We start from the raw sequence: 25,630 nt of genomic DNA, 5'->3' as shown, positions 1-25,630 counted from the left end.
CAAAGTGCTCAGCACCGGAATACACCGGAATACTAGCCTGGCACCTAGTAGGTGCTCAGCAAAGCACAGCTGCCCTCCTTGGTGGTGGTAGATGAGTTCCAACCAAGACTTCTTACAAACAAGCTGTATGACTGCAGAGAGGTCACCCAGATTTTTAGGTCCTCGGCTCATCACCTATAAAGTGGGAACTAACTGAAACTCAGATCATTAGTAGGGATGCTCTAAGGGTTAATGGGATGGGCAAAGAACAGAGTCATTATTGCTTATTTATTAGAGAAGCACTGGTGTGTAGACCCAGTTATCAGGAAGGAGGTGCAGGAAGCTGTGTTATCAGGAAGCTGTGACACACTGAGTATCTCACTTGTATTGTTTCATTGAACTCTCATAGTAAACTCATGGAGTAGGCTATATTTGCCCATTTTACAGATGAGACTCATGAATATGAAGGAAATGTATTTCCTAGGAAATGGTGAGGCTGGGATTAGACCCAGACTTGTGGGGCCTCAAAGCTTGTGTTCTTTCTCTACTCACTCCACTGTCAGATTCAGCGGGGAGAGGCCCTGGGTCGGCACTGCTGGCGGGGAGAGCAGCCAAGAAGTGTGGTTTGCCTGCCTCCTTTCCCCAGCGGCTGCTTCACTGAGCTCTCAGCCCAGGCCAGCCAAGCCCCAGCCCAGGTCCAATGAACACAGGAGCTGGGGTCACCCCCATGTCATATTGACTAGGGGCTTCCCCAGAAGGCATATCCTGGGGTCCCCTCCCCAAAGGCTCACTCCTCGGAACTAGTCTGGAAACGGCCCCTCAACTTTGGGCTTGATACCTGGGGATTTTGATACATGGAAACTCCTGAAAAGGCAGATGGCAGGTGAGTGGGTGGCAAAAAAATGCAGGAGTGTGGGCCAGTGCATTCTTGGGCTTAAGGCCAGGCTGGGTTCAGCCTCTCCAAGACAAAGGGGTCAGCCAGCAGGCCTCGGAAAGAAGCCAGAGCTGATGGGCATGGGAACAAGCCGGAGGTGCCCAGGCCACTCCAACCTGCTGAGGGGAGGGCTTCCCTCTAGGCAGAGAGGGGAGAAGGGACATTTAGAGTGCCAGTGTGGATTGTGTCAGCCGGTCCGGCAGGATAGCTGTTACCATCTGCTTGTGTGACCTTGGGCAAGCCATGCATTTCTCTGCCAGGTGAATTCATGCTAGCCTCCTCAGAGACAATCCAGGCAGATCTGTAGCAGGTGGGCCGAACTAGGCCAGGTGCCACCTTGGCATGACCTGGCAGTCTGCCAGCTGGGGATGGTGACCTCAGCTGCAGGACACACAGATGCATCGCACTTCACTCTGCCGCTCCCCAAAGTGGCCAGCATGGGCTGTCCTCCTAGGTTTTGGGGAAATGAGAGTAGTGGCCTCACCTCATCAGAGGAAGGAAACAGCCAGCCCCTTCAGCCCTTAGACTTGGCCCTGCCTTGGGCTTTCCAACTGTGCTTGTGGCTCGGATTATTCCACCAGCTACAGTGCCTACACCACCCCCTCCAAAGCCTCCAAGACTTTTCTGAAACCTGCTGCCCCCATTGTCTTCTGTGGCTACCAAACGGCCTTTCTAGGCTTGAGCTACAGTTACACTGTGTGCACCTGTCGTGTTTGCTTTACTGTATTTTATACTGTAAGATGAATGCATACAAAAAAAATCAATGCATGCTTATTGTGACAATTCAAGCAACACAGATTCCATAAAGAAAAAACTAGCAGTCTGCCTTCTGGTCTCCCTGGGGGATACACACACAGTATTCCAATAGCATTACATGTGTCCATGTCGGTGATGTGGCAGTTAATGATGTCACCCTGTGACATCTCTTGTATTTTTATTTTGACATGTTTTCCCAATACCTGCTGTCTAATTGAGTTTGATCTTCCTGTGCATATTGGAAGGAAGCCATCTATGGACAGGATCTGCATCATGAGTGCTTTCTATCCAGTATGGTGTCTACAGGAGTGGGTGCTGCCTTCCTGTTTAGGGAATGCTTATGTGGATTGATTGATTCTTAGTCTGTTTGTGCTATTGTAACAAAATACCACAGACTGGATGATATGGTTTGGCTGTGTCCCCACCCAAATCTCATCCTGAATTGTAGCTCCCTCAATTCCCACATTTTGTGGCAAGAACCCAGTGGGAAGTCATTGACTCATGGGGGAGGCTCTTTCCCATGCTGTTCTTGTGATAGTGAATAAGTCTCACAAGATCTGATGGTTTTAAAAACGGAATTCCCCTGCACAGCCTCTGTCTCTGCCTGTTGCCATCCATGTAAGACATGACTTGCTCCTCCTTGCCTTCCACCATGATGGTGAGGCCTCCCCAGCCACGTGGAAGTGTAAGTCCATTAAAGCTCTTTATTTTTTAAATTGCCCAGTCTTGGGTATGTCTGTATCAGCAGCGTGAAAACAGACTAATACACTGGATAATTTATAAACAACAGAAATTTACTTCTCACTGTTCTGGATGCTGTGAAGTCCAAGATCAAGGCACAGGCTCGTTCAGTGTCTCTGTTAAGGGTTGCTCTCTGCTTCCAAGATGGCACCATGAACTGTGTCTTCACATGGCATAAGGGACCGAAGAGGGGGGAACTGGCCCCCTCAAGCCCTTTTATAAGACACTAATCTATTCATAGGGCAGAGCCCTCAGGGCCTCATCACTTCCTAAAGGCCTCACCTCTTAAAATTGCTCCTCAAGGATTAAGTTTCAACTTGAATTTTGGAGGGGACACATTCAAATTATGGCATTGACTCAACAATGTGAGGATGGGGGGGAGTGTCCAGGGCTTCTTAGGGGCAGCTGGGCTGCTTCAGGTTCACCTCTGGTTTTCTGAGCCAACCTGCAGGAAAGGACAGGGAAGCGGAAAAGGCTTAGGCTCCAGTCCTGGCTGCAACCACTCCTGCGACCTTGGATGAGTTACCCAACCTCTTACTTGTAAATGGAGTGTGATAACAGCCACTGTGGAAATCGTCAGGACAAGATGCACACACAGCCATGCCTATGCCCATCTACAGAGGAAGCAGTTCACTTTCTTAGGAAGGCTTAGAAGTCCAGCATGCTACCCACTAGCTCTGCCTTGATAGGCCAGTTTCTTCACCCACCTGGGCCTCACTTTCCTTGTCTCTGAAATGGGATGGTGATATCTCCCTCAGGGGCCCAGGGTGAGGTTGTGACAGCAGCACAGGGTCTGCTGTAGACGCTGTGAGCGGTGGAGGTGGTGGAATTCTTTTTGTTTTGCAGAGCAAGACGTCTCATTTATCAGCACCCCTTCCCCCCAGCACAGGATGGGGCTCCTGAGGCCTGTGACTGAACGGGTTCTGGTTTTATCTAAAACAAACACTGGTCCTGCCCTGGTGTGGAGTCAGGGCCCCACAGGCTCCTGGCCAGATGGTCCCACTGCATCAAGGGAGGCCGCACGATTCCCAGACACCCCTATTCCTGCAGCATGTGGGGGATTCCCAGACACCCCTATCATAGCCCACGGCTCTGCCTGCCTGGGCATTCGTTTCCTCCCTGAGGAGTGATGTGGAGAGGGCGTTCCAGTGAAAACTCCCAGAGGAAGAAGCAGCCGATGAAATGGTGCTCTGTCTTCCTCTCTGGGACTTTGGGGTGGGAACTGAGGAAGCTTCTGGAACTCAGGGTCCCTGGAAGGAAGTACCTAGGCGTTGTGGAGCTCTGTTGTCTGGCCCTAGGCTGCCAAAAGGTCTTCATACCACTGGGGCCACGGAAGTGCCACCATCTCCAAAATGTGTCCCCAGCACGTGCCGGGAGCCACACTGTTGGGGGTTGGCTGCTGCTTTGCCTCCATGAAATCTTCTGGGAAGTAAACATGAGCAAGGGGTGTCTTAAAGGAGACCAGAGAGCATCAAGCCCCAGTCTTGTTGAACTCAGAGTGACAGCCCCGAAAGGGGACGGGGCCAGCCTGGGGCTAGTCTGAAAAAAGATACCGAGACAAGAGCACCCGTGAGAGGCAGGGTTGGGGGCCTGAACGAGGGGCTATGGAGGGTTGGCACAGTCCTGGAGACCTTTGTCTTATTCAGAAAAAGGTGTGTGCCTGATTTCACTTTGTTTTTTGTTTTTTGTTTTGTTTTGTTTTGTTTGTTTGTTTGTTTCGAGGCCAAGTCTCGATCTGTCGCCCAGGCTGGAGTACAGTGGCACGATCTCAGCTCGCTGCAACCTCTGCCATCTGGGTTCAAGCGATTCTTATGCCTCAGCCTGCCAAGTAGCTGGGATTACAAGCACCCGCCACCATGCCCGGATAATTTTTGTACTTTCAGTAGAGACAGGGTTTCACCATGTTGGCCAGGTTGGTCTCAAACTCCTGACCTCAAGTGATCCGCCCACCTTGGCCTCCCAAAGTACTAGGATTACAGGCATGAGCCACTCATTTCACTTTGAAACCCAGCCACTCCTGCAGGCTGTAGTGCTGTCTTTCTCTGTCATTCATTCCTTTACTCACTCACCGATTATATGCGTCAGACACTTTCTGTGTGCCAGGCATTGCTCGGGGCTGGGGATTATGTAGGAATAAGACAGGCTTTTCTTGTGGAAGTTACATTCCAGCAGGGAAGACAGACAGTAAACAAATGAATGACTAAATACATGATAGGATTGTAAAGAGAAGGACTCAAAAACATCAAGTAGGGCGTGGGGCCAGAGAGGGAAGAGGCCATTGTAGCTGCAGCGATCAGGAAGGGATGGGCTTTCTCAGAAGGGACGTCTGAGCAGACGCTTGAGTTAAGGAGAGAAGAGGCCATCCAGCCATGGGGAGAAGAATGTGGGGCAGGAGCTGGAGACAGGTGGGTGCACAGATCCTGTCACCCAGGGTGGCATTCATTTCTCAACCTGCAGTTATCATTTTATCCCTCCATGAAATGTTAATGCCACAGGTACTCTGAATGTCTGTTGCTGCTCTTGGTCTATATACACAGAGTAAAAAGAGTAAGATGCTTTGTTCTGCAAGAATAAATTCCTGGGGGCAATATTGCCCCCGTTGGGGATGCATGATATAGAGCCCTCTGACCAATTTGAGGAATTGGGTCTAGGTGTGACAGCTCACACCTGTAATCCCAGCACTTTGGGAGGCCAAGACAGGCAGATCTCCTGAGGTTGGGAGTTTGAGACCAGCCTGGTCAACACAGTGAAACCCTGTCTCTACTAAAAATACAAAAATTAGCCAGGCATGGTGGAGGTTGCCTGTCATCCCAGCTACTCGGGAGGCTGAGGCAGGAGAATCACTTGAACCCAGGAGGCAGAGGTTGCGGTGAGCAGAGATCGTGCCATTGCACTCCAGCCTGGATGACAGAGCAAGACTCCATGTCAAAAAAAAAAAAAGGAATTGGTATATTCCAGTGACTAATTTGGACTAAAAGGAGTTCAAGACAACTCACTCTACAGACTCCCCAGACCAGGGCTCCCCTTGGGTGTCTCATAGAGGCCTCAAACTTCGAGTGTCTGGAGCTGAGCTTTAGGCAGTAGCTGTGTGCACTGAAGCTCCTTCCTAAGCCTACCCCTTATCCTCAGGCTGCAATTCCCCAGTGTCAGCAGCTTCTCACTCAGGCCAAGGAAACTTGGCTCCATTCTTGGCTCTCCTTTCTCTCATGTTCCAAACACTTCTCACCCCCTTCTCTGCCACCATCCTGGCCAAGCGCCCACCTTCGTTCACCTGGCCCCCTGCAGCAGCCTCCTGCCTGGCAGCCTCCCTTGGGGCCTTGTCCCCTGGAGCCTGCAGGATAGTAGGTGCCCCCTGAGTGAGGAGGAAAAAGAAGAGGTAGTAGAGTGTGCTGTGGGTTGTCCCCATGGGTTCCTGGAACCAGGGGAAGGAAGAGGAACCGTACCTTCTACCAGGGCCCATGCCCCAGCCAGCATCGGCAGTGGGGATACTGATGACACACACGGAGCGGGTGTGAACACCAACTCCTGGCGGGGCGCCCTCATCCCGTCCACTCCTGCCCCACTGGCCTGATATCCTTTTAAAAAAAGGAAATCTTGGCCGGGCGTGGTGGCTCACACTTGTAATCCCAACATTTTGGGAGGCTGAGGTGGGCGGATCACGAGGTCAAGAGATGGAGACCGTCCTGGCCAACATGGTGAAGCTTTGTCTCTACTAAAAATACAAAAGTTAGCCAGCCATGGTGGCACGCACCTGTAGTTCCAGCTACCCGGGAGGCTGAGGCAGGAGAATCGCTTGAACCCAGGAAGCGGAGGTTGCAGTGAGCCGAGATTGTGCCCCTGCACTCCAGCCTAGTGACAGTGGGAGACTCTGTCTCAAAAAAAAAAAAAAAAAGAAAGAAAGAAAGAAAAAAGAAAGGAAATCTTAGGTGGGCACCCGGCCTCATTACCCTCTCGTCCTCCAGGTATGGTGTCCTTCCTCTCCAGAAAGGGACACTGGGCTCTGTTCTTGCAGCCACCACCTGTTGCTAGGGGCCTGCTAGGTGCCTGTCCAGGGCTGGTTCTGGGGCTGCAGGGACATGGAATGGCAGAGGGGCAGCCCACGCACAGCCCCTCCTTCTACTCCACATTGAGTTCATCCTTCAGCCCGAAGCTCAAGCGAAGCTTCCTCGGGGCCTTGCTTGGCTGTCCTGGTCTCCTCCCGCCCTCCCGCTCAAGGCCTCTGGGATTTCTCACAGCATTCGCCCCGTGCATAATCAGATGCTGCTGTGAGTCCTCGGCTGCCATCTGCCTCACTTCCCACGCTGCGTGCCTCACATGGACAGGCCTCCAGTTACGTTGGCCACTGTCCCCCACACCCCTGGCGGCTGCCAGGCAAAAGGAACTTTGTAAACAATGTGGGAAAGCAAGTGAGCTTGGCACCCAGGTGGTGGGGGGCCAAAGGAATGGAGTTTGAACCTGGCCTGGGGCAGCCTCTCAGCAAAGGAACAAGGGAGGCTGTGACTGAAGGAGGCACTCCTCCCTCCCGGTGATGATTCGGGGCTTGAGGACAGGTGTTAGGAAGAGGGCCTGGGAACTCGCTGTGATTAGCACAGCCAGGCTGCTCCTGGGAGCCTTTCTTTAGGTCTCTTATCTTGGTGGCCTTGGGGGAGGGAGATGCCAGGCTCGCTCATGGGCCAGAGCACACAGCGTGCCTTCCCCAGCGCTGACCCTGGCATTTCAGGGCTGTGGCCGGAGCCAGATGTAGAGGGTGAGACGCTGCGTCTGAGGCCTGGTGAGCAATGACGATTCTCCTGCTTTTTCTTCCAAGAGCGTCACTGGGAGCGTTGCCATAGGAACGAGGCCCTGGGAGGGGCGAGGCACTCCCCTTTTGCTCTCCCTGATCCTCTGTATCCCAGCTTCCCCATTTCCGCCCTCCCCTCACAGAGTCCTCTTCTCCGAGCTGGAGCTGCCGTGGTGCCTGGGGGACATGCAGATGTTTCCAGCACTTGGCAACACAGTAGCCTGTGGTCTCCAGGGCTGTGTAAACCCTCCATAGCCCCTCTTTCAGGCCCCTGACCCTGTCTCTCAAGGGGCTCTCTTGTCTCTGTGTCTTCTTTCAGACTGGCCCCAAACTGGTCCCGTCCCCCTTTCAGGGCCATCACCCCAGTCAGCAAGACTGGGGCTTGATGCTCTGACCAGTGAAAGCCGTGGTGCTATTCATGGTGGGAATCGGGGGGCAGGGAGCTCTCGGGGTGAGGCTGGGAAAGCTGATGAAAGACTGGCCAGGAAGTGACTCATGTCCTTTGCTCCAAGTGGCTGCGCCAGACAGATTTCTTTTCTCCAAGCAGCCCGCCTGCCCTTTTAGGCATCCCTGCTTGTCCCCACACTGTCTTGTCCTGCTCTGCGCAACCCAGTGCCCTCTCCCCTGCCTTCCACCTGGTGAACCACTTCAACTTGCAGAACCAGCTCAAATGGAACGCCCTCTGGAGACCCCCTTCTCCCCACCCCTCCGAAGGGAGTGACTTTCCTCTGTGTTCCATAGCCACGTGCGTTGTTCACAGCACTGTTGTGTCTTGTGGTCATTTCTTTGAGTTTCTGCTGGGTGCCAGGCACAGGGCTGGGCTCTCAATTTTACAGGCATAAATAAGACCTACTTTCTGCCCCAGGGAGCTCATGGTCTAATGGTGGACACAGGTACGCAGAGCGGTGAGCGCCTCTGGGAATGAGCATCTTAGGAGAGGCCTCATTGAAAAGATGTCCCCATGGAGGCCTTGGGGTTGAGTAGGATTTTAACAGGGTGCCATACAGAAGCTCTTTGGGGACAGAGACGGTTTCTCTTCTGTCTCACAGCTTGCACAGGGTCTAACATAGAGTAAGCATCTAGTATCTGGGCAGCGGGTGGATGGATACCGTTCTGCCAGGAAAGTCTTTGCGAAGGCGCCGGGCTTTGAGGGATCCTTGAAGGAGGCAAAGGAAGGGGCTTCGGGGTCAGAGAGAAATGAACATGAAATGAGGGAGCAGTGAAGAGTGTCCCAGAGGAGGCAAGAGGGACAGATGGAATTGAGGGGGTTGGAGAATCCAGCATAGTCTGGAGCAGGGCTCTGAGAAGAAGGCTCGGGCACAGAGCCCCAGTGTTTAGTGTGTCTCTGGTGGACTTGAGCAGCAGGAAGTGGTCATCTTCACCAGGTGCACCCACCAGAGCATTGCCTTCAGCAGGTGGCGTCTGGACCAGGACACTGAGGTGAGGGAGAAGGGAAAGGAATCTCCGGGGTGTCCGGGGTAAGGTCTGAGAAGCCACTGCAGAAGGGAGATGCTGCTTGCTGGAGTTGGCAAGGGTGGTGGAAAACGGCCCCAGGAGTTGGCTGTAAGCCTGGTGAACATGCCCAGCCCCTCCAAGGAGGAAGCGAAAAGTAAATTCAAAATGAATGAGCCTTTTGAGTTTCCATCCAACTTCAGTCTTTATCACAAGAAAGGTCATCTGGTATCAGAAAACCAGGACTGGCCTCTGTCCCATGCACCGGGCAGGGGTGTTCGTACCACACATTATCCGCAGGGGAAGCACGCTGTCCTGCTGGTGGGCACGTGCGGCCAACGTGGGGACACGTCTGTGAACCCAGCCGGCAGAGGGAGAGAAACGCGGTAGACTCTTTTTCTTTACAGTCAGCAAAATTTCGGGAGCGCCTCCAGCTTGCCAGGCTCTGCCCAGGGGCCCTCATGTACCCGTGGTGACGGCATTCCTCACCACTACCCCGACAGGCGGATGTCAGAGCTCCTTTGCAGCTGAGAACACCAAGGCTCTGAAAAGAGGGACTGCCCTGAAGCCACCCAGTGGGCAAGTGGGGCCACATTGCAGACTCCACTGTGTGTTGTTCCAGAAAACTCCACGGCCAGCGTGAGCGAGGCAGAGAGAAAGGCGCAAGTGTACTACCGTGCGTGCATGAACGAGACCAGGATCGAGGAGCTCAGGGCCAAACCTCTAATGGAGTTGATTGAGAGGGTGAGTCCCTCAGGCTCTCCCTCCCCAGCCCCGGCCCATGCCACCTACCCGCCCCCTGGCTTCCACTCCAGTCCTCTGGTACCACTGGCCCATCTCATACCTCCAGCCGGTAGCACCGAGAGAAAGACAGAGAGAGAGAGCAAGTGTGTGAGAGCGCATGTGAGTGTGAGCACATTGCGTAGCTGCGTGGGTGGGATGTCTGTGCATGTGTCTGTGTGAGGGTGTGTGTCAGCATCTGTTGTGGATGTCTGTCATCTGTCTGTGTGTCTCTCTGTGCATCTGTGTGTGGGACAGGGGCCATGTTTAGAGGGAAAATATTCCTCCACGTTGCTGCTGCTTTTTCCTCAGGGGTTATGTGTGTGTGTGTGGAGGGGTGTGTGCCTGTTCCAGAAAGACCCACAGAGAGTCTTGGCCCAGAACAAGAGCCCTCCCTGTGAGCAGGGACCCAGGCCACTCTCCTATACCTGCTTCCTCCTGAGCAGGCAAAGACATCTTTCCTGCTTTCTTGGGCACCTCCCGGACTCCGAGGCTCCCCGGTGCAGACAGAAGGTGTCCATGGATGTTTTCTGCCTGCCTCGTGTTCCCTGGACCGCCTCGCCTCTTAGCTTGGCTCCAGGAAAGCATTGCAGCAGGGTTGGTGGCTGCACACGCTGGGGACTGGGCTAGTCCCCTCCTTTCTGGACAGGTCCCATGGGCCAAACCAGGGAAGACCAGGGAGATTTTTTTTTAAATCCCAACTTTCTCGGGAGGCTGAGGTGGGAGGATCACTTGAAGCCAGGAGTTTAAGACCAGCCTGGGCAACATAGCAAGACCCCATCTCTCCAAAAAAAGTTAAAAATTAGCCAGGTGTGGTGATACACACCTGTAGTCATAGCTACTTGGGAGGCTGAGGTGAGAGGATGGCCTGAGCCCAGGAGGTGGAGGCTGCAGTGAGCTGTGATGGCCCCACTGCACTCCAGCCTGGGAAACAAGAGTGAGACTCCATCTCAAAAAAAAATTTTTTTTAACCCCAACTTTGAGACTAAAGTAGACCATAGTTTACCAACCTTCTTAAACATGTGGAGCCTTTTTTTTTCCCCAGAGGCACAGTTGAATTTATGTTTTGATATAATCACATTCACACAATTCATTATCCAAAATATAAACTTTGAACCAGGAAAAGTCTCTTTCCCATTCTCATCCCAGCCACCTAGGGAGCGGCTGGATTCATGCCTGGCTTGTCTAGGATAAGCCTTTGCTCCATCCGTGGGTCTCCAGCCCATGGGTCGGAAACCCCCAGTGAAGACCAATCCTTTCCTTTGCTCTTGAGGCTCAGAAAGGTCAGGTGACTGCTGCAGGGCCACAGAGCAAGTCAGCTGCAGAACCAGAATTCACATCTGGGTCTCCCCGCCACCTCATCACCTCCCTGCCTGCTCTCCCTCCCCACAGCTTGGGGGCTGGAACATCACAGGTCCCTGGGCCAAGGACAACTTCCAGGACACCCTGCAGGTGGTCACTGCCCACTACCGCACCTCACCCTTCTTCTCTGTCTACGTCAGTGCCGATTCCAAGAACTCCAACAGCAACGTGATCCAGGTGAGCTAGCTTGAAACACAGCGGTCGGGGGTGTGAGCACGACCTCTTCCTGTTTTGAGTTTAGTGGGCCCTGGCGTAGGAGAGACTTGCACTGGGTGGGAGGGCAGTCTTCTAGTTTCTGAGCCTGGGTTATTTCCAGAGGCCCCATTGGTGAGATCTCCTTTTTTTTTTTTTTTTTGAGACAGAGTCTCGCTCTGTCGTCCAGGCTGGAGTGCAGTGGCATGATCTCTGCTCACTGCAAGGTCTGCCTCCTGGGTTCATGCTATTCTCCTGCCTCAGCCTCTGAGTAGCTGAGTAGCTGGGACTACAGGCACCCGCCACCACACCCAGCTAATTTTTTTTGTATTTTTTAGTAGAGACAGGGTTTCACTGTGTTAGCAAGGATGGTCTCGATCTCCTGACCTCATGATCCACCCGCCTCAGCCTCCCAAAGTGCTGGGATTACAGGCGTGAGCCACCACGCCCGGCCTCATTGGTGAGATCTTTGCAGGCTGCTGGCTTTGCGTAGATGGGCACTGTACAGAGCTGAACCTTCGGGTGCTGATGAGTTTCCGTGGACCCCAAGGGCAACTGTCAACTCCTGGACACAGCTGAACACACATCCTGGTTTCCCCCTCCTTAGCGTCTGCTCTTTGTGACTCTTCTTGGAATGGTTTTGAATCCATCTCTCCCTGTCAGAGCATGCCCCAGACAGAGGGTCAGCCTGCCCAGGGGAGCTCCAACACTGGTCTGCCCCAACCTCCGATGCAGAAGTAAGAAACCCAGGCTGGGGATCCTAAAGACTGAGTTCCCAGCCCATCTCTACCATTCACTCACTGGGTGACCATGGGCAAGTGCCTCAACCTCTCACAGCTGCAGTTACCCTATAAATCAAATGGATTGCAGTAACACCCGTCCTAGGTATGCCAAGATGTGGCCATGGGCGCCGATAGTAGCAAGCAGAAATGGACCCTCCCGTCCTGCTTGGCAGGCACTTGACCAGCACTGTCTTCTTCAATCCCCATTCCAGCTCTGAAGGTTAGGTTTTATTTTCTCTATTTTCCTGATAAGGAACCTGAGAATCAGAAAGGTTCAGTAACTTGGCCAAGATCACACAGCTTTTAAGTGACCCTTAACCACTTGGAAAGTGTTGGGGAGGTAGAGGCACTTTGCTGAGGCGAGGAGGTGTTTAAAAAAGGAGGGTGGCTCTGTCCAGCCCTTCTGAGGAGCCCAGGAGCCCTGCGGGGGGTGCCGCGTGTACAGGCAGGAATGTGTCATCCCGTCCCTGAGTGGGCTTCTCAGTGACTGTAGCCAGCAGTCCTGCTTCTGCAGGGGCCTGAGCTGGGTCTCTGCTGCCACATACCAGCCATTCTCAGGGCAGGAGGCCGTGCAGTGGAGACACGCATTGCAACACGAATTCCCTCTCATGCCTGCTTCTCTCGTCAGGTGGACCAGTCTGGCCTGGGCTTGCCCTCAAGAGACTATTACCTGAACAAAACTGAAAACGAGAAGGTGAGCATACCTCTCCCCTCCCAGCCCGCCTCCCAGGATGGTCCTTCCTGCTCAGTGTCTAGGGGAGCCTGGGGTGTCAGTGACGTGATAGGTGAAACAGGCAGACCCTGGCAGGGGAGGAACACCCCTAGGCTGGCTGTCACTCAGGCATCGTGGACACAAGGGGCAAGAGACAGGTATCATTGGTCCTGGTTCTAGAGAGAGGCAGAGGCAGCAATAACAACTGCCCGCATTGTGGGCGCCTGGCCCTTTGTATATCACCTGTGACCCTCCCATTAACCCTGCGGATCCTGAGCTTCATTTGCCTCATCTGTCCAACAGGAATTAGTTTTGTCTGGCCTTTTACAGAAGAGGGAATCAGGCTCAGAGACACTAAGTGATCTGCTCAAGGTCACATAGCCAGTAAATAACGAGCCTGAGATTCACATCCGGATCCACGTGCTCCGAAGCCCACGGCTCTCCCTCCCCCTGGCCTGCCTCTTGCGGTGCTCTTGGGGCGATCTCGCCTGGAACTCACTTATCTGTCCTTTCATTCTTCTGCCTGCATGTACTTGACCAAGCACCCACAGAGTGCCTGATGCTGGGGAGATGGTGGCAGACAAGACCACCATAGCCTTCGTCCCGTGGGGCCTGTGGTTTGGTCGGGGAGGCAGGTATTATTTAACTAAGGGAAAGGGGAGCTGAGAAAGTCTACTGTGGGGACCTAATTCAGATCCTGGAACACGGGTGGAGAGTAGTCAGAAAAGGTACATTCTAAGAATGGAATGACAGCCCCAGGACAAGCCCTTTAAGACAGGGACCAGCCCAGGTGGGGACCTGTGAGATGAGCCAAGACTTTGGGCTTTCTACTGGAGGCTGTAGGGAAGCAGCGGAGAGACACGATCCCAAGATCATTCTGAATGCTGTTTCTCCCACGGTGTCTTTATTCCTTTTTTTTTTTTTTTTGAGACGAAGTTTCTGCCGCCCAGGCTGGAGTGTCGTGGCATGATCTGGGCTCACTGCAACCTCCTCCTCCTGGGTTCAAGCGATTCTCCTGCCTCAGCCTCCTGAGTAACTGGGATTATAGGCGCCCGCCACTATGCCCAGCTAATTTTTGTATTTTTAGTAGAGATGGGGTTTCACCATGTTGGCCAGGTTGGTCTCAAACTCCTGACCTCAGGTGATCCACCCACCTCAGCCTCCCAAAGTGCCGAGATTACAGGTGTGAGCCACCACACCTGGCCCCACGGGTGTCTTGGGGGCACTATGCAGTCCCCTGGCTCCCTGTGCCAGACTCAGTTGGCCAAGCCCCCCCAACCCCGTCTCATTGCTGAGTGCTTTGGGCGCTCAGCAACCCTTGTCCAGTGGATAGTGAGGGGCAGCCACTGACAGTTTGGGGTATGGGCCCTGCAGGTGCTGACCGGATATCTGAACTACATGGTCCAGCTGGGGAAGCTGCTGGGCGGCGGGGACGAGGAGGCCATCCGGCCCCAGATGCAGCAGATCTTGGACTTTGAGACGGCACTGGCCAACATCACCATCCCACAGGAGAAGCGCCGTGACGAGGAGCTCATCTACCACAAAGTGACGGCGGCCGAGCTGCAGGTAACTTGAGCACTGGCTGCTAGGGAGGCTGGGATGGCCACCAGGCTTCAGTCAGGGCCCTGGGCTGGCGGCTTTTATACTCATTTCATCTAGTCCTTGAAACTACGTGACGAAGGATGGTGGTTATGCCCAGTCCACAGATGGAAAAACTGATGCTCAGAGAGGTCAAGTTACCTGCTGAAGGGCACACAGCTAGTAAGTGACTCCAAAATAGGCACCTGGCCGACACCAGGCTGCTTCTCTGTAATTAATAGTGTTTACTGGGAGACTCAGGGTCACGACCACACCAGCTTACATTGACAGCGCCTTTCCAGTCTCTTCAGCACCAAGAGCCTCGAACCTGGTTACAGTGAGCACTTACTAAATGTGTGGTGTGAATTCCGTCATTACTCTTCCCTTTCCTGAGCCAGATCAAGGTCCAGAGGCTCCTAAGTGGCAGAAGAGCCAGCCAAATGACTCAGATTGGCTCACTGTACAACAGGGCATTAGATCTGCAATGCTCTCTGTCACCCATTGGAGAAGCCGGACGTCCACTGGAGAAGCCCGACGTCCAGGGGCTCAGCCTCTGCCAAAGACTGCCCTCTGGCAGCTGCTTGGTCCTTGAGGGTCTGGAGGGAATAGGCTGCTGGTTCCTTCTTTCCAGAGCATCAGCTGGCATTGCAGAGGGATCAGCAGAGTGGCCACCACTGATCTTCCCGTTTCTTGACATCACCCAGGAATGCGTGGCTAGGTCTTGCTTCTCTGCTGGCGGGGGGGCTCCCCCAGAGTGTCTTCTCCCTCCTTCCTTACCTTCTGACCAGCCAAATTCGACCTGTCCGTTCCTTCTACTTTCAGGAAGAACACTAGGTCCCTGCCCTTTTCCCTCCTCCATCTGACAGGTGTATATGGGGCCGCCTTGGGACCTTGCACTTCATGTGCTTCCAGGCTAGTGGGGGACACCAGCTAGAAACAACCCCGTCTCATTGCTGAGTGCTTTGGGCAAAAGCAGTGGGCCCTGGGAGCCAAGGGTGGGAAGTCAGGGAAGGCGAGTCTAATGATGGGTGAGCATTTCCAGGCCACTGGGTGTCCCAGGCGGAGGTGCAAGCCATGCTAGGGCCTGCAATGAGGGTCAGGGGAGCCTGGCCTCCTGCTGGTGCTGACTGCCCTTCAGCTCCCAGAGAAACTGGCCTGAGGCTGAGTGGTGCTGCATGGGCCCGGATGGAGATCAGCAGCTGCTGTTAGATACCATCTGGCATTATTTTCCTGCTCTGAGGCCAGGAGGCTGAGGGTGATGTTGTTTGTGCATTATAATTTGGTTTGTTCCAGCCCGATTCTCAGCCTGAGGGGCCCCCCAGTGCCTCAGCCCCCTACTGTGGCCATGATGCCAACTGTCTGTGCCAGGAATAGCGGAGAAGGCACAGGAGCCCTGAACACATCAGCCCAGCATGACCACCAGGTTCCCCCCAGGCTTCCTATCACCATTGCTTCTGCTCCCTTCTTCCAAGCAAAGGAAGAAAGGCCTTTCTTCCCTCCCAGCTGCACAGCTGCCAAGGTGGGGGAGTTTAGCAGACGCAGCAGCTTGCAGTACACAAGCCCTGGGCTTAGATTCAGAGGACTGTAAGCCCCTTGGAGCTGTAAGTGCTGGGAGTATAGGCATGAACCACCACGCCTGGCCAAACAGCCTCTGTGTTCTAAGTACCCAAAGTTCAATTAAGATCTTTAGGAAATATATGGTTTCTCTCCTTATGTTTTTACAGGTATTTCTGATTAAATTCTAATGTGAATTTGGCTGCCTGCCTTGTAAAATGGGCTTGGCTCATCCACTCACCCCTGCTGTGTGCCAGAACACAAATGAGACATAGCCCTTGTCCTCACAAGGGACTGTGGTTCTTTTTTTTTTTTTTTTGAGACAAAAAGTCTCGCTCTGTCTCCCAGGATGGAGTGCAGTGGCATGATCTCAGCTCACTGCAACCTCTGCCTCCCGGGTTCAAGCCATTCTCCTGTCTCAGCCTCCCGAGTAGCTGGACTTACAGGCAGGCACCACCACGCCCGGCTAATTTTTGTATTGTTAGTAGAGACGGGGTTTCACCATGTTGGTCAGGCTGGTCTCGAACTCCTGACCTCATGATCCGCCCGCCTTGGCCTCCCAAAGTGCTAGGATTACAGGCATGAGCCACTGCACCCGGCCTGTGGTTCTTAACTTTAAGTCACGGAGTCCTTTGAGAACAGATAAAAAACCATGGACTGTCTCCCAGAAAAAATGGGCATATATGCATGTGTTTAAAATTATGTCTGACATTTAAAGACGCCCTGGCTGGGCATGGTGGCTCAGGCCTGTAATCCCAGCACTTTGGGAGTCCGAGGCAGGTGGATCACCTGAGGTCAGGAGTTCAAGACCAGCCTGACTAATATGGTAAAACCTCATCTCTACTAAAAATACAAAAATTAGCCAGGTGTGGCGGTGTGCACCAGTAGTAGTCCCAGCTACTCGGAGGTTGAGGCAGGAGAATCACTTGAACCCGGAAGGTGGAGGTTGCATTGAGCCAGGATCACACCACTGCACTCTAGCCTGGGTGACAGAGTGAGACTCTGTCTCAAAAAAATAAAATAAAAAATAAAGAAGTCCTGGCCCCCTGAAGCGTGTGTTCTAAGTAAGAATCTCTTCCTGGCCTGCCACAGGGTTGTAGGAGAATAAGTTGAGGCAAAGGATGAGATTTCATTCAGTAAACTCATTTGCACAGCCCAGTACAAGCATAACATGTTATATTCATTATTATTGTTATTATTCCTTTGTTATTAGCCATGTCACTCAGGTCCCCAGCACGAAATCAATTTGATTCATTCTACTCTGGGACAGAGAATGTCTTGTTCCCTGGTGTCTGGAAATGTGGTTTTCTTCCCATACTCCAGGTAACTTAGGGTAAAGCACGCCAGGCTTCACAGTGTGGTTTTAGGCTAGCCCTACTGGGGTACAGAATGGTTCCAGGCTAGTCCCCAGCAGAATCTGAACTCAGAGCTGTGAATCAGACACTTCCATTACTTCTGGGGGCCTGAGGACCTTCCCCTTCCTTTCTAGGACCCTCACGCCAAAGGCTATTTGGGCCTGAGCCGCATTTTCTACCCGTTTCTCCCGCTAAGATGAAGCTGAGAAGCATTCTTCTCTCCCAGTTTCAAACCTATTTGATTTGGTTGGTTTGTGACCCACAGTACTCCTTGGCTGCAGGTGTGGAAAATGGAGCTCGTTGGTGTGCCCCAGAGGGTGTGAGTCACAAGTGGAATGTCCTAGTCGGTTAAAAAAGCCATCTCCATGGAGATGGAGCTAGGCACATGTGTTTAAGATAGGAGTTCGCTAAAGCAGTCAGGATGGAAAATGTGAAAATCCTGGTAGTCAACACATGTTATCCCACAGTCATGGGAACTTCCCTGCACAGAACACCTGCATTCCCTAAAGGGCCAGGGTTGTGTTCAGGAGTACACAGGGGTTTCTCACCATCTTATATCTGTACCTTGATCAGAGAGTTCCAGTTGTCTGCAGTTTATGAAGCTCTCGTTCACTGTGTAAACACTGACAGTTTGTAAACTTGTCGATTTTCCCAAGGACTTTGCCAGCAGGTCATGCAGTCAGGTGGTTCTCATGGTGGAGCCCTGTTTGAAGATCTCACAAGCACAGCTCCAATTTTTGTAGTCATAGAAATGTTAAAGATTAGCCTCAGAGGTTACCTGCCTAAGGGCCTCCTGCCAGGAGGACGGCAGACAGGACAAGGTAGAAAGAAAAGAAACTCAGGGTTATTGGGCAAGCAGGTACAAGAGGCACAGATCCATCAGCTCTGGGAGGGGAGGCTGTTGTCTGCATTTTAGAGAAAGAATGGAAAAAGGCTGGAGGTCCCAGAGCTGGTGCCTCCTGGGGACGCTGATCCAGGTCTGTTCATTCTTAGCCCAGGGCTCTTCCCAGCTCACCTAGCTGCCAGGCAGGCAGGGATGCACCGGGACCCCCTGGCCCCCAAGTCCCCTGCACCGCAGGTATTTTCTTCCCAGCTCCGCAGGTATTTTACCATCAGCCATGGGGGGAAGAGTTACCCAGAAACTGAGAGCCAGTTGTTAACTGTTTTGTTTTTGTTTTTGTTTTGAGACAGAGCTTCGCCCTGTTGCCCAGGCTGGAGTGCAGTGGAGTGATGTTGGCTCACTGCAACCTCTGCCTCCCAGGCTCAAGTAATTCTCATGCCTCAGCCTCCCAAGTAACTGGGATTACAGGTGTGCACCCCCACACCTGGTGGCTAATTTTTTTATATTTTTAGTAGAGACTGGGTTTCACCATGCTGGCCAGGCTGGTCTTGAACTCCTGGCCTCAGGTGATTCTCCTGCCTCGGCCACCCAAAGTGCTGGGATTACAGGCATGAGCCACTGTGCCCGGTGCAGTTATTAACTGCGTTACCAGCACACCTCTGCCTTCAGGACCTGCCTTCCTCACAAATTCACCTGTCCTTTGAGGTCCTTGTTCCCCAGGAGCTGAGTTGCCCTTTTAAACCCAAAGAGATGAGTGAACCTGGGTTTTAGACCTCCACAGTGGCTAGTTAACTATGTGACCTCAGGACAGTCACCTTACCCCATCTGCAAATTCAGCATCTGTTAAGTGGGGGTTTATGGCTACCTGTCTCACAGGGAGTGTCATCGGTATTTACCAACGGGCTATAGACTGGTCTTAAGTTGCAGATCAATTTTACTTTATTGATTGATTTTTCCGCATGAAGGCCATATGTGGAGCCTCTCTCACCTCCTTTGTCTTGCATTTTGTCCTTTTTCAAGAAAATAAAAGAGAATTTGGAATTGGACAGGCCAAGGAACATACATGGGAGACCCTGAGCAAAGAGTAATGGCCAACATTGATGGGTTGCTTGCCAAATGCCAGGCATACCCTTCTAAGTGATTGACATGTACAGGCATTTTTGCTATAGCAGTATATGTAGTTCCTTGTGTTCTGTAAAATCATACACTAGAAATAGCAGTACAGGTGGAGAAAATAGAACAAGAGCAGAGCAAAAGTTAGGCAACTTTACTTGAGGATATTGTGCTAAGTGAAATAAGCCAATCACAAAAGGACAAATGCTGCCTGATTCTACTTCTGTGAGGTACCTAGAGTAGGCAAGTTCATAGAGACAGAAAGTAGAATGGTAGTTTCCAGGGGTGAGGGTTGGAGCCAGTGGGAAGTTATTGCCTATTGGGTAGAGTCTCACATTTGCAAGATGAAATCTGTGGGGCCAGACGTGGTGGCTCACGCCTGTAATCCCCTCACTTTGGGAGGCCCAGACAGGTGGATCACCAGAGTTCAGGAGTTTGAGACGAGCCTGAGAACAATATGGTGAAACCACATCTCTACTAAAAATAAAATTAAAGAAAAAAATTAGCCAAGGGTGGTGGCGTGTGCCTGTAGTCCCAGCTACTTGGGAGGCTGGGACAGGAGAATCGCTTGAACCCGGGAGGTGGAGGTTGCAGTGAGCTGAGATTGCACCACTGCACTCCAGCATGGGCGACAGAGCAAGATTCTGTCTCAAAACAAAATAAATAATAATAATAAAAAAAGCAGTCCGTGGCTGGATAGTGGTAGTGATGGTAGCACAGCAGTGTGAATGGACTCAATGCCCCTGAACTGTGCTTTTTTTTTTTTTTTTTCTGAGGCAGGGTTTCACTCTGTCAACCAGGCTGAAGTGTAGTGGTGTGATTTCAGCTCACTGCAGCCTTGACCTCCCAGGCTCAAGCAGTTCTCCCACCTGGGACTGCAGGCACAGGCCCCCATGCCTAGCTGATTTTTAATTTTTTTTCGTAAAGATGGAGTCTTGCCATGTTGCCCATGCTGGTCTTGAACTCCTGGGCTCAAGCGATCTGCCCACCTCAGTCTCCCAAAGTGCTGAGGTTACAGGCATGAACCAATGCATCTGGCCTTGAATTGTGCTCTTAAACATGGTGAAGATGGTGAATTTTATGTTATATGTGTTTTACCACAATTTTTTTTTTTTTTTTTTTGAGATGGAGTCTCACTCTGTTGCCCAGGCTGGAGTGCAGTGGCGTGATCTGGGCTCACTGCAACCTCCGCCTCCCGGGTTCAAGCGATTCTCCTGCCTCAGCCTCCCGAGTAGCTGGGACTATAGGCATGTACCATCACAGCTGGCTAATGTTTGTGGTTTTGGTAGAGACAGGGTTTCACCATGTTGTCCAGGCTGGTCTTGAACTCCTGACTTCAGGTGATCCACTGGCCTCCACCTTCCCAAGTGTACCACAATTTTTTTTTTTTTAAGTTGTGCAACTTTGTAACCAGAATCCTAACAAAACAATAATTGGAACCTTAAGGAGTACCTCAACATGGCTGGAGGCTGCCTTGGGGAAAGTGCCAATTGGGAAGTGCTAGCTGTGGACACCAAGACCCTGCAGATAAGACAGGGAGCTCTGGCCTAGCACAGTGGCTCAAAGTGCTGGTAATCCCAGCACTTTGAAAGTCCAAGGCAGGTGGATCATGAAGTCAGGAATTTGAGACTAGCCTGACCAACATGGTGAAACCCCATCTCTACTAAAAATACAAAAATTAGCCAGGCATGGTGGCACATGCCTGTAATCCCAGCTACTCAGGAGGCTGAGGCAGGAGAATCACTTGAACCCAGGAGGCAGAGGTTGTGGTGAGCTGAGATTATGCCACTGCTCTCCAGCCTGGGTGTCAGAGTGAGACTCCGTCTCAAAAAAAAAAGACAGGGAGCTCTGAGCAAGCGCCTTTAGGGTCACAGAGAAAGTGCAACCTGCTGGAGGCTGAGAGTTACAGAGCTGGAAGGAGCTTCTGTGAGGAGAGGAAGCCCTAGGCGCAAGGGCTTATTTTCAGTCATCTTAAAAGAGCGGACCAGGCTGGGCGCGGTGGCTCATGCCTGTAATCCCAGCACTTTGGGAGGCTAAGGCAGGCAGGTCACTTGAGGTCAGTAGTTCAAGACCAGCCTGGCCAACATGGCAAATCCCTGTCTCTACTAAAAATACAAAAATTAAGCAGGCATGGTGGTGGGTGCCTATTGTAATTCCAGCTACTCAGGAAGCTGAAACAGGAGAATCACTTGAACCCTGGAGGCAGAGGTTACAGTGACCTGAGATGGCACCACAGCACTCCAACCTGACGAAAGAGACAGACTCCGTCTCAAAAAAAAAAAAAAAAAAAAAGTAGGCTGGGTGCAGTGACTCACACCTGTAATCCCAGCACTTTGGGAGGCTGAGACGGGCGGATCACGAGGTCAGGAGATTGAGACCATCCTGGCTAACACGGTGAAACCCCATCTCCACTAAAAATATAAAAAATTAGCCAGGCATGGTGGCGGGCACCTGTAGTCCCAGCTACTCAGGAGGCTGAGGCAGGAGAATGGCGTGAACCCGGGAGGTGGAGCTTGCAGTGAGCTGAGATCGTGCCACTGCACTCCAGCCTGGGTGACAGAGTGAGACTCTGTCTCAAAAAAAAAAAAGAAAAGGTAGAGCTGACCAGCCTGCTGTGTGCATCAGCTGAGCTGAGGGCTTTTCCTTTCTTGCTGAAGGTTGGCGTTCAACCCTTCCCAATCCCATGCCTGAGAAACATCACCTTCAGACCAAGGCAGCTCACACGTTATCCTGCTGTCATCCTGAATTTACCAATCATGTGGAAGCTCACTGATGTTACAGAAGCCCATGTTGAATAGAACAGACAGCATAAGCTTGTTCAGTCCTCACAAATGACTCAGTGAAGTGGATTCTGTTATTGTGGTGATCCCCACTTTTCAGACAAGATACTGAGGCCCAGAAGGGTTCATTAACTTACCCAGGGTTACACAGCTAGCAAGGAAGAGAGCTAGAAGATGAGCCCAGGCAGTTTGGCTGCAGATTCTACATGCTCAACTGTTTGAGGCCTATCTGAAGCTCAGTCTCTTCATCCACGAAGCAGGGATAATAGTGCCTGCTGCTCGGACTCTCGCGAGGACCGGTTGGAATCGTATGCATGAATCATTTGCCACAGCTCCTGGCACACAGGAGACGCTTGCTGAATGGTAGCGGTAGCTGCTGCATCTTCTCATTCCATCCTCGTTGCATTTCGAGTTAAATTTTGGTGTTGGACTCCTTAGAATTCTACCTACAGCATCTCTGACAAAAGTCCTCCAGGCTCTGCTTGACTCTCTGCCCAGTGCACTGTCAGATGGCGCCAAGCCCAAGCTCTTCCCTTTGCTTCCTGTAGAAGCCCATCCTGGAGACCTGGGCTATGAGGAGAAGCAGCCCCACAGGGTCACATTGTCCTTTTCCCTTGCAGACCTTGGCACCCGCCATCAACTGGTTACCTTTTCTCAACACCATCTTCTACCCTGTGGAGATCAACGAATCCGAGCCTATTGTGGTCTATGACAAGGAATACCTTGAGCAGGTCTCCACTCTCATCAACAACACCGACAAATGGTAAGGGAACCCCCAGTGGCCTGGGGCATGCCTCTCACAGGCAGCCCTCTTCTTGGGCAGGCTGGGCAGGGGTGGGGATGACAGTCTGACTCAGGAGAGTGGGATCTGGGCGGGCTTTTATGAGAGGCAGCAGGACATCCTGGTTATGGGTGCAGGTTTAAATCCCAGCCTCTTTCCAACTACCAGCTTTGTAGCCTTGGGCAAATTTCTTATTCTTTCCTAAGTTCATTCTCCTCCTCCATAAAATGGGGATACAGATAGCACCTGTGGCCGGGCACGAACACCCGTAATTGCGGGACTTTGGGAGACCAAGGCAGGAGGATCACTTGAGTCCCAGAGTTCAAGACCAGCCTGGGCAACATGGCGAGAAGGTGTCTCTACAAAAAATAAAAAATTAGCCAGATACGGTGTCACGTGCCTGTCATCCCAGCTACTCGAGAGGGAGGCTGAAGTGGAAGGATCGCTTGAGCTCAGGAGGCAGAGGTGGTAGTGAGCTGTGACTGCACTGTTGCACTCCCGCTTGGGAGACAGAGTAAAACCCTGTCTCAAACAGAAAAACCTAGCACCTACCATTTAGGGGTGATGTGAGAATCAAGTGAAACAATCCATATGAGGTGATTTAATACAGTCCCTAGCATGTAATGGGACTCAGTAAATGTTGGCTATTATTTTTAGTTAATACTTACGATTTTCTTTTTTTTCTTTTTTTTGAGATGGAGTCTCACTCTGTCAGCCAGGCTGGAGTGCAGTAGCGTGATCTCGGCTCACTGCAACCTCCGCCTCCCAGATTTAAATGATTCTCCTGCCTCGGCCTCCCAAACAGCTGGAATTAAAGGTGCCTGCCACCACGCCAGCTAATGTTTGTATTTTTAGTAGAGATGGGGTTTCACCATGTTGGCCAGGGTGGTCCCTAACTCCTGACCTCAAGTGATCTGTCTGCCTCAGCCTCCCAAAGTGCTGGGATTGCAGGCATAAGCCACCACCACCCAGCAGTACTTAGAATTTAAAAAAATTTTTTTTGAAAACTACCCAAAAAATAGGAAAAAAAATTATTTTGTTTAACTTATTTTTTTCCTAACTCCCCAAACTTGTTAAAATTTGTTTAATGAGATGGGGGTCTCATTATGTTGCCTAGGCTGGTCTCAAACTCCTGGGCTCAGGCAATCCTCCCACCTTGGCCTCTCAAAGTGCTAAGATTATAGGTGTGAGCCACCTCACCAGACTCTGAAAAAATTTTAAATGACTGCTGTTGATCTTGTGGTGTGTGTGTGTGTGTATATATGTAGAGAGAAAGCATGGGGGAGGGCAGGAGGAGGAGGGAAAGAGAGATGGATTTTCTAATATGTGGTCTTTTTTCTCATTATCATTACTAAATGTCTAGTCTCCTTTTCCCTTGATCTGTATCCTGAACATTTTCCCCCTTGTCATCTCAAAACCTCTGCAACCATCATTGTTCATGGCTGCATAGTATTCTGTCATGTACAAATACAGTTCTTTACTTCCTCCTTCTCATTGTCGGGCATTTTGGTTGATTCTGATTAGAGGTTAGATGTTCACTACAGTCCCAAGGTGACTTCTTAGCAATGGTGGCAGCAGCCACAGATAGGTTCCCTGTGCGCTGGGGGTGGGGCAGTGGGAGCTGTCATCGTGGAAACCTTGGCCTGGCTGGGCTGTGTTTCTTTTCCTACCCCTCCTATTCTTAGCCTGTCAGGCCTTCTGGCTGGGGCACCTCCAAGCTGTAGAAGTGGTAGTCACCTCTCCATCCCAGCCCTGTAGCATACACCATTGGGGTGGGTCTCCATGCTGGGGCTTCATAGCTTCCAGACAGAGCAGCTAGGCAGCAAGCATTTATTGAGCACCTGTGGTATATAAGTGATTGCACTAAACACTGAGGCGTTTCCTATAGTAGAAGACCCAGGCCTTTCCCTTGAAGAACTTACATTGCACGTGTTAGGGAGCAGTAACCCACCAAGCCTGGGCAGGCTGGAAGGGGCCTGGGGTCACAGGCCGAGTTTGAGAGCCCCCAGGGGCTAGCGGGGGAAGGGCCACGATGCTCCCTGCCTAGGCACCCCTGAGTCTCTCTGGCCTCCTCTCCCCGCAGCCTGCTCAACAACTACATGATTTGGAACCTGGTGCGGAAAACAAGCTCCTTCCTCGACCAGCGCTTTCAGGACGCTGATGAGAAGTTCATGGAAGTCATGTACGGGACCAAGAAGGTGAGCCTGCTACTGTGTATGCCTGAATATGGGCTGAGCGCCTACTTGATGCCCAGGCGTCTGTGGGAGCACGGGAAGGGACCTTAGCCAGCTGGGCGTGGGCAGAAGCTTCCAGAAGGAGTGATTATGCCAAGTAAAGGGTAAAGAGGAGTCCTAGCCACTTAGCGAATTTATAGCCAAAAGTAGTTGCCAGTAGTGATGATAGATGCTCTCCTTGAACAACTTGTGATCCTCACAATGCCTGTGCGGTGGGTACTATTATTATCCCCACTTTGCACAGGGGACCCCCAATAGTATTACTTTTTCCCCAGAAACGTAAAACACAGAACAGTGCCTGGTTCTTGGAAGCACCACGCGACTGTTCAGTGTTTCTGTTTTCCTCCCAGTTTGTAGTCTGGGAAACCCCAGGCCAGGTGGGCTCTACCTGCCGTCAAATGCCCCCCCACCAGGACCCCTGAGGGTCCATTCTTCTAGAGGCTTCAGGGACCTTCCCTGCCCTCTCACAGGGGAACCTAGCCCCAGTGGAAAGTTTCACAGCCACTTCTACCTTCTCCCCAAGGAAGTATCTGTCACCCTCTCACTCATGCAGCCAACTAATAGTTACTCATTGAACTTCTGCCACCATATGCCAGGCTCTGAGCCCAGTATGGGAATACTGAGACAGGTGAGCTGGGGTCTGTACCCCAAGAGCCCACACCGTCTGAGGGAGGTGATAGGAACTGACCAGTTCTCATATGTGCTGATGGGGTACATCAAGCCCGGGCCCCAGAGAGCGGCTGGAAGAGGCCCCAGCTGCAGAGCAGTAGAGGCTGGTATGCCAAGCTCACCTGGCACACCTTCCCCAACCCAGATAGCAGCTAGCAAGACCCTAGCAATCCTCCCCAGAGAGCAGGCAGAGCTGACTCCAGCTGGACCCCACCCCTGCAACCCTTCCCAGAGTCCAGTCCAGATGAGGATTGG

General features: G+C 52.0%; 1 protein-coding gene across 1 annotated transcript in view; it reads left to right on the top strand.

The window, feature by feature from the left end:
• ECE1 (endothelin converting enzyme 1) overlaps positions 1 to 25,630 on the top strand; it is a 73,088-nt gene that overhangs the window by 21,420 nt on the left and 26,038 nt on the right. The window contains exons 5-10 of the mRNA XM_031663981.1: positions 9,265 to 9,386; positions 10,815 to 10,961; positions 12,387 to 12,452; positions 13,845 to 14,036; positions 22,312 to 22,454; positions 24,556 to 24,670. Coding sequence (XP_031519841.1) covers positions 9,265 to 9,386; positions 10,815 to 10,961; positions 12,387 to 12,452; positions 13,845 to 14,036; positions 22,312 to 22,454; positions 24,556 to 24,670 — 785 coding nt within the window. The remainder of the gene's footprint in view (positions 1 to 9,264; positions 9,387 to 10,814; positions 10,962 to 12,386; positions 12,453 to 13,844; positions 14,037 to 22,311; positions 22,455 to 24,555; positions 24,671 to 25,630) is intronic.

Source organism: Papio anubis, chromosome 1 (genome assembly GCF_008728515.1).
Source record: "Papio anubis isolate 15944 chromosome 1, Panubis1.0, whole genome shotgun sequence".
NCBI lineage: Eukaryota > Metazoa > Chordata > Mammalia > Primates > Cercopithecidae > Papio > Papio anubis.
Note: the sequence above shows the minus strand (reverse complement) of the source record. Positions and strands in the feature narration are given on the sequence as shown.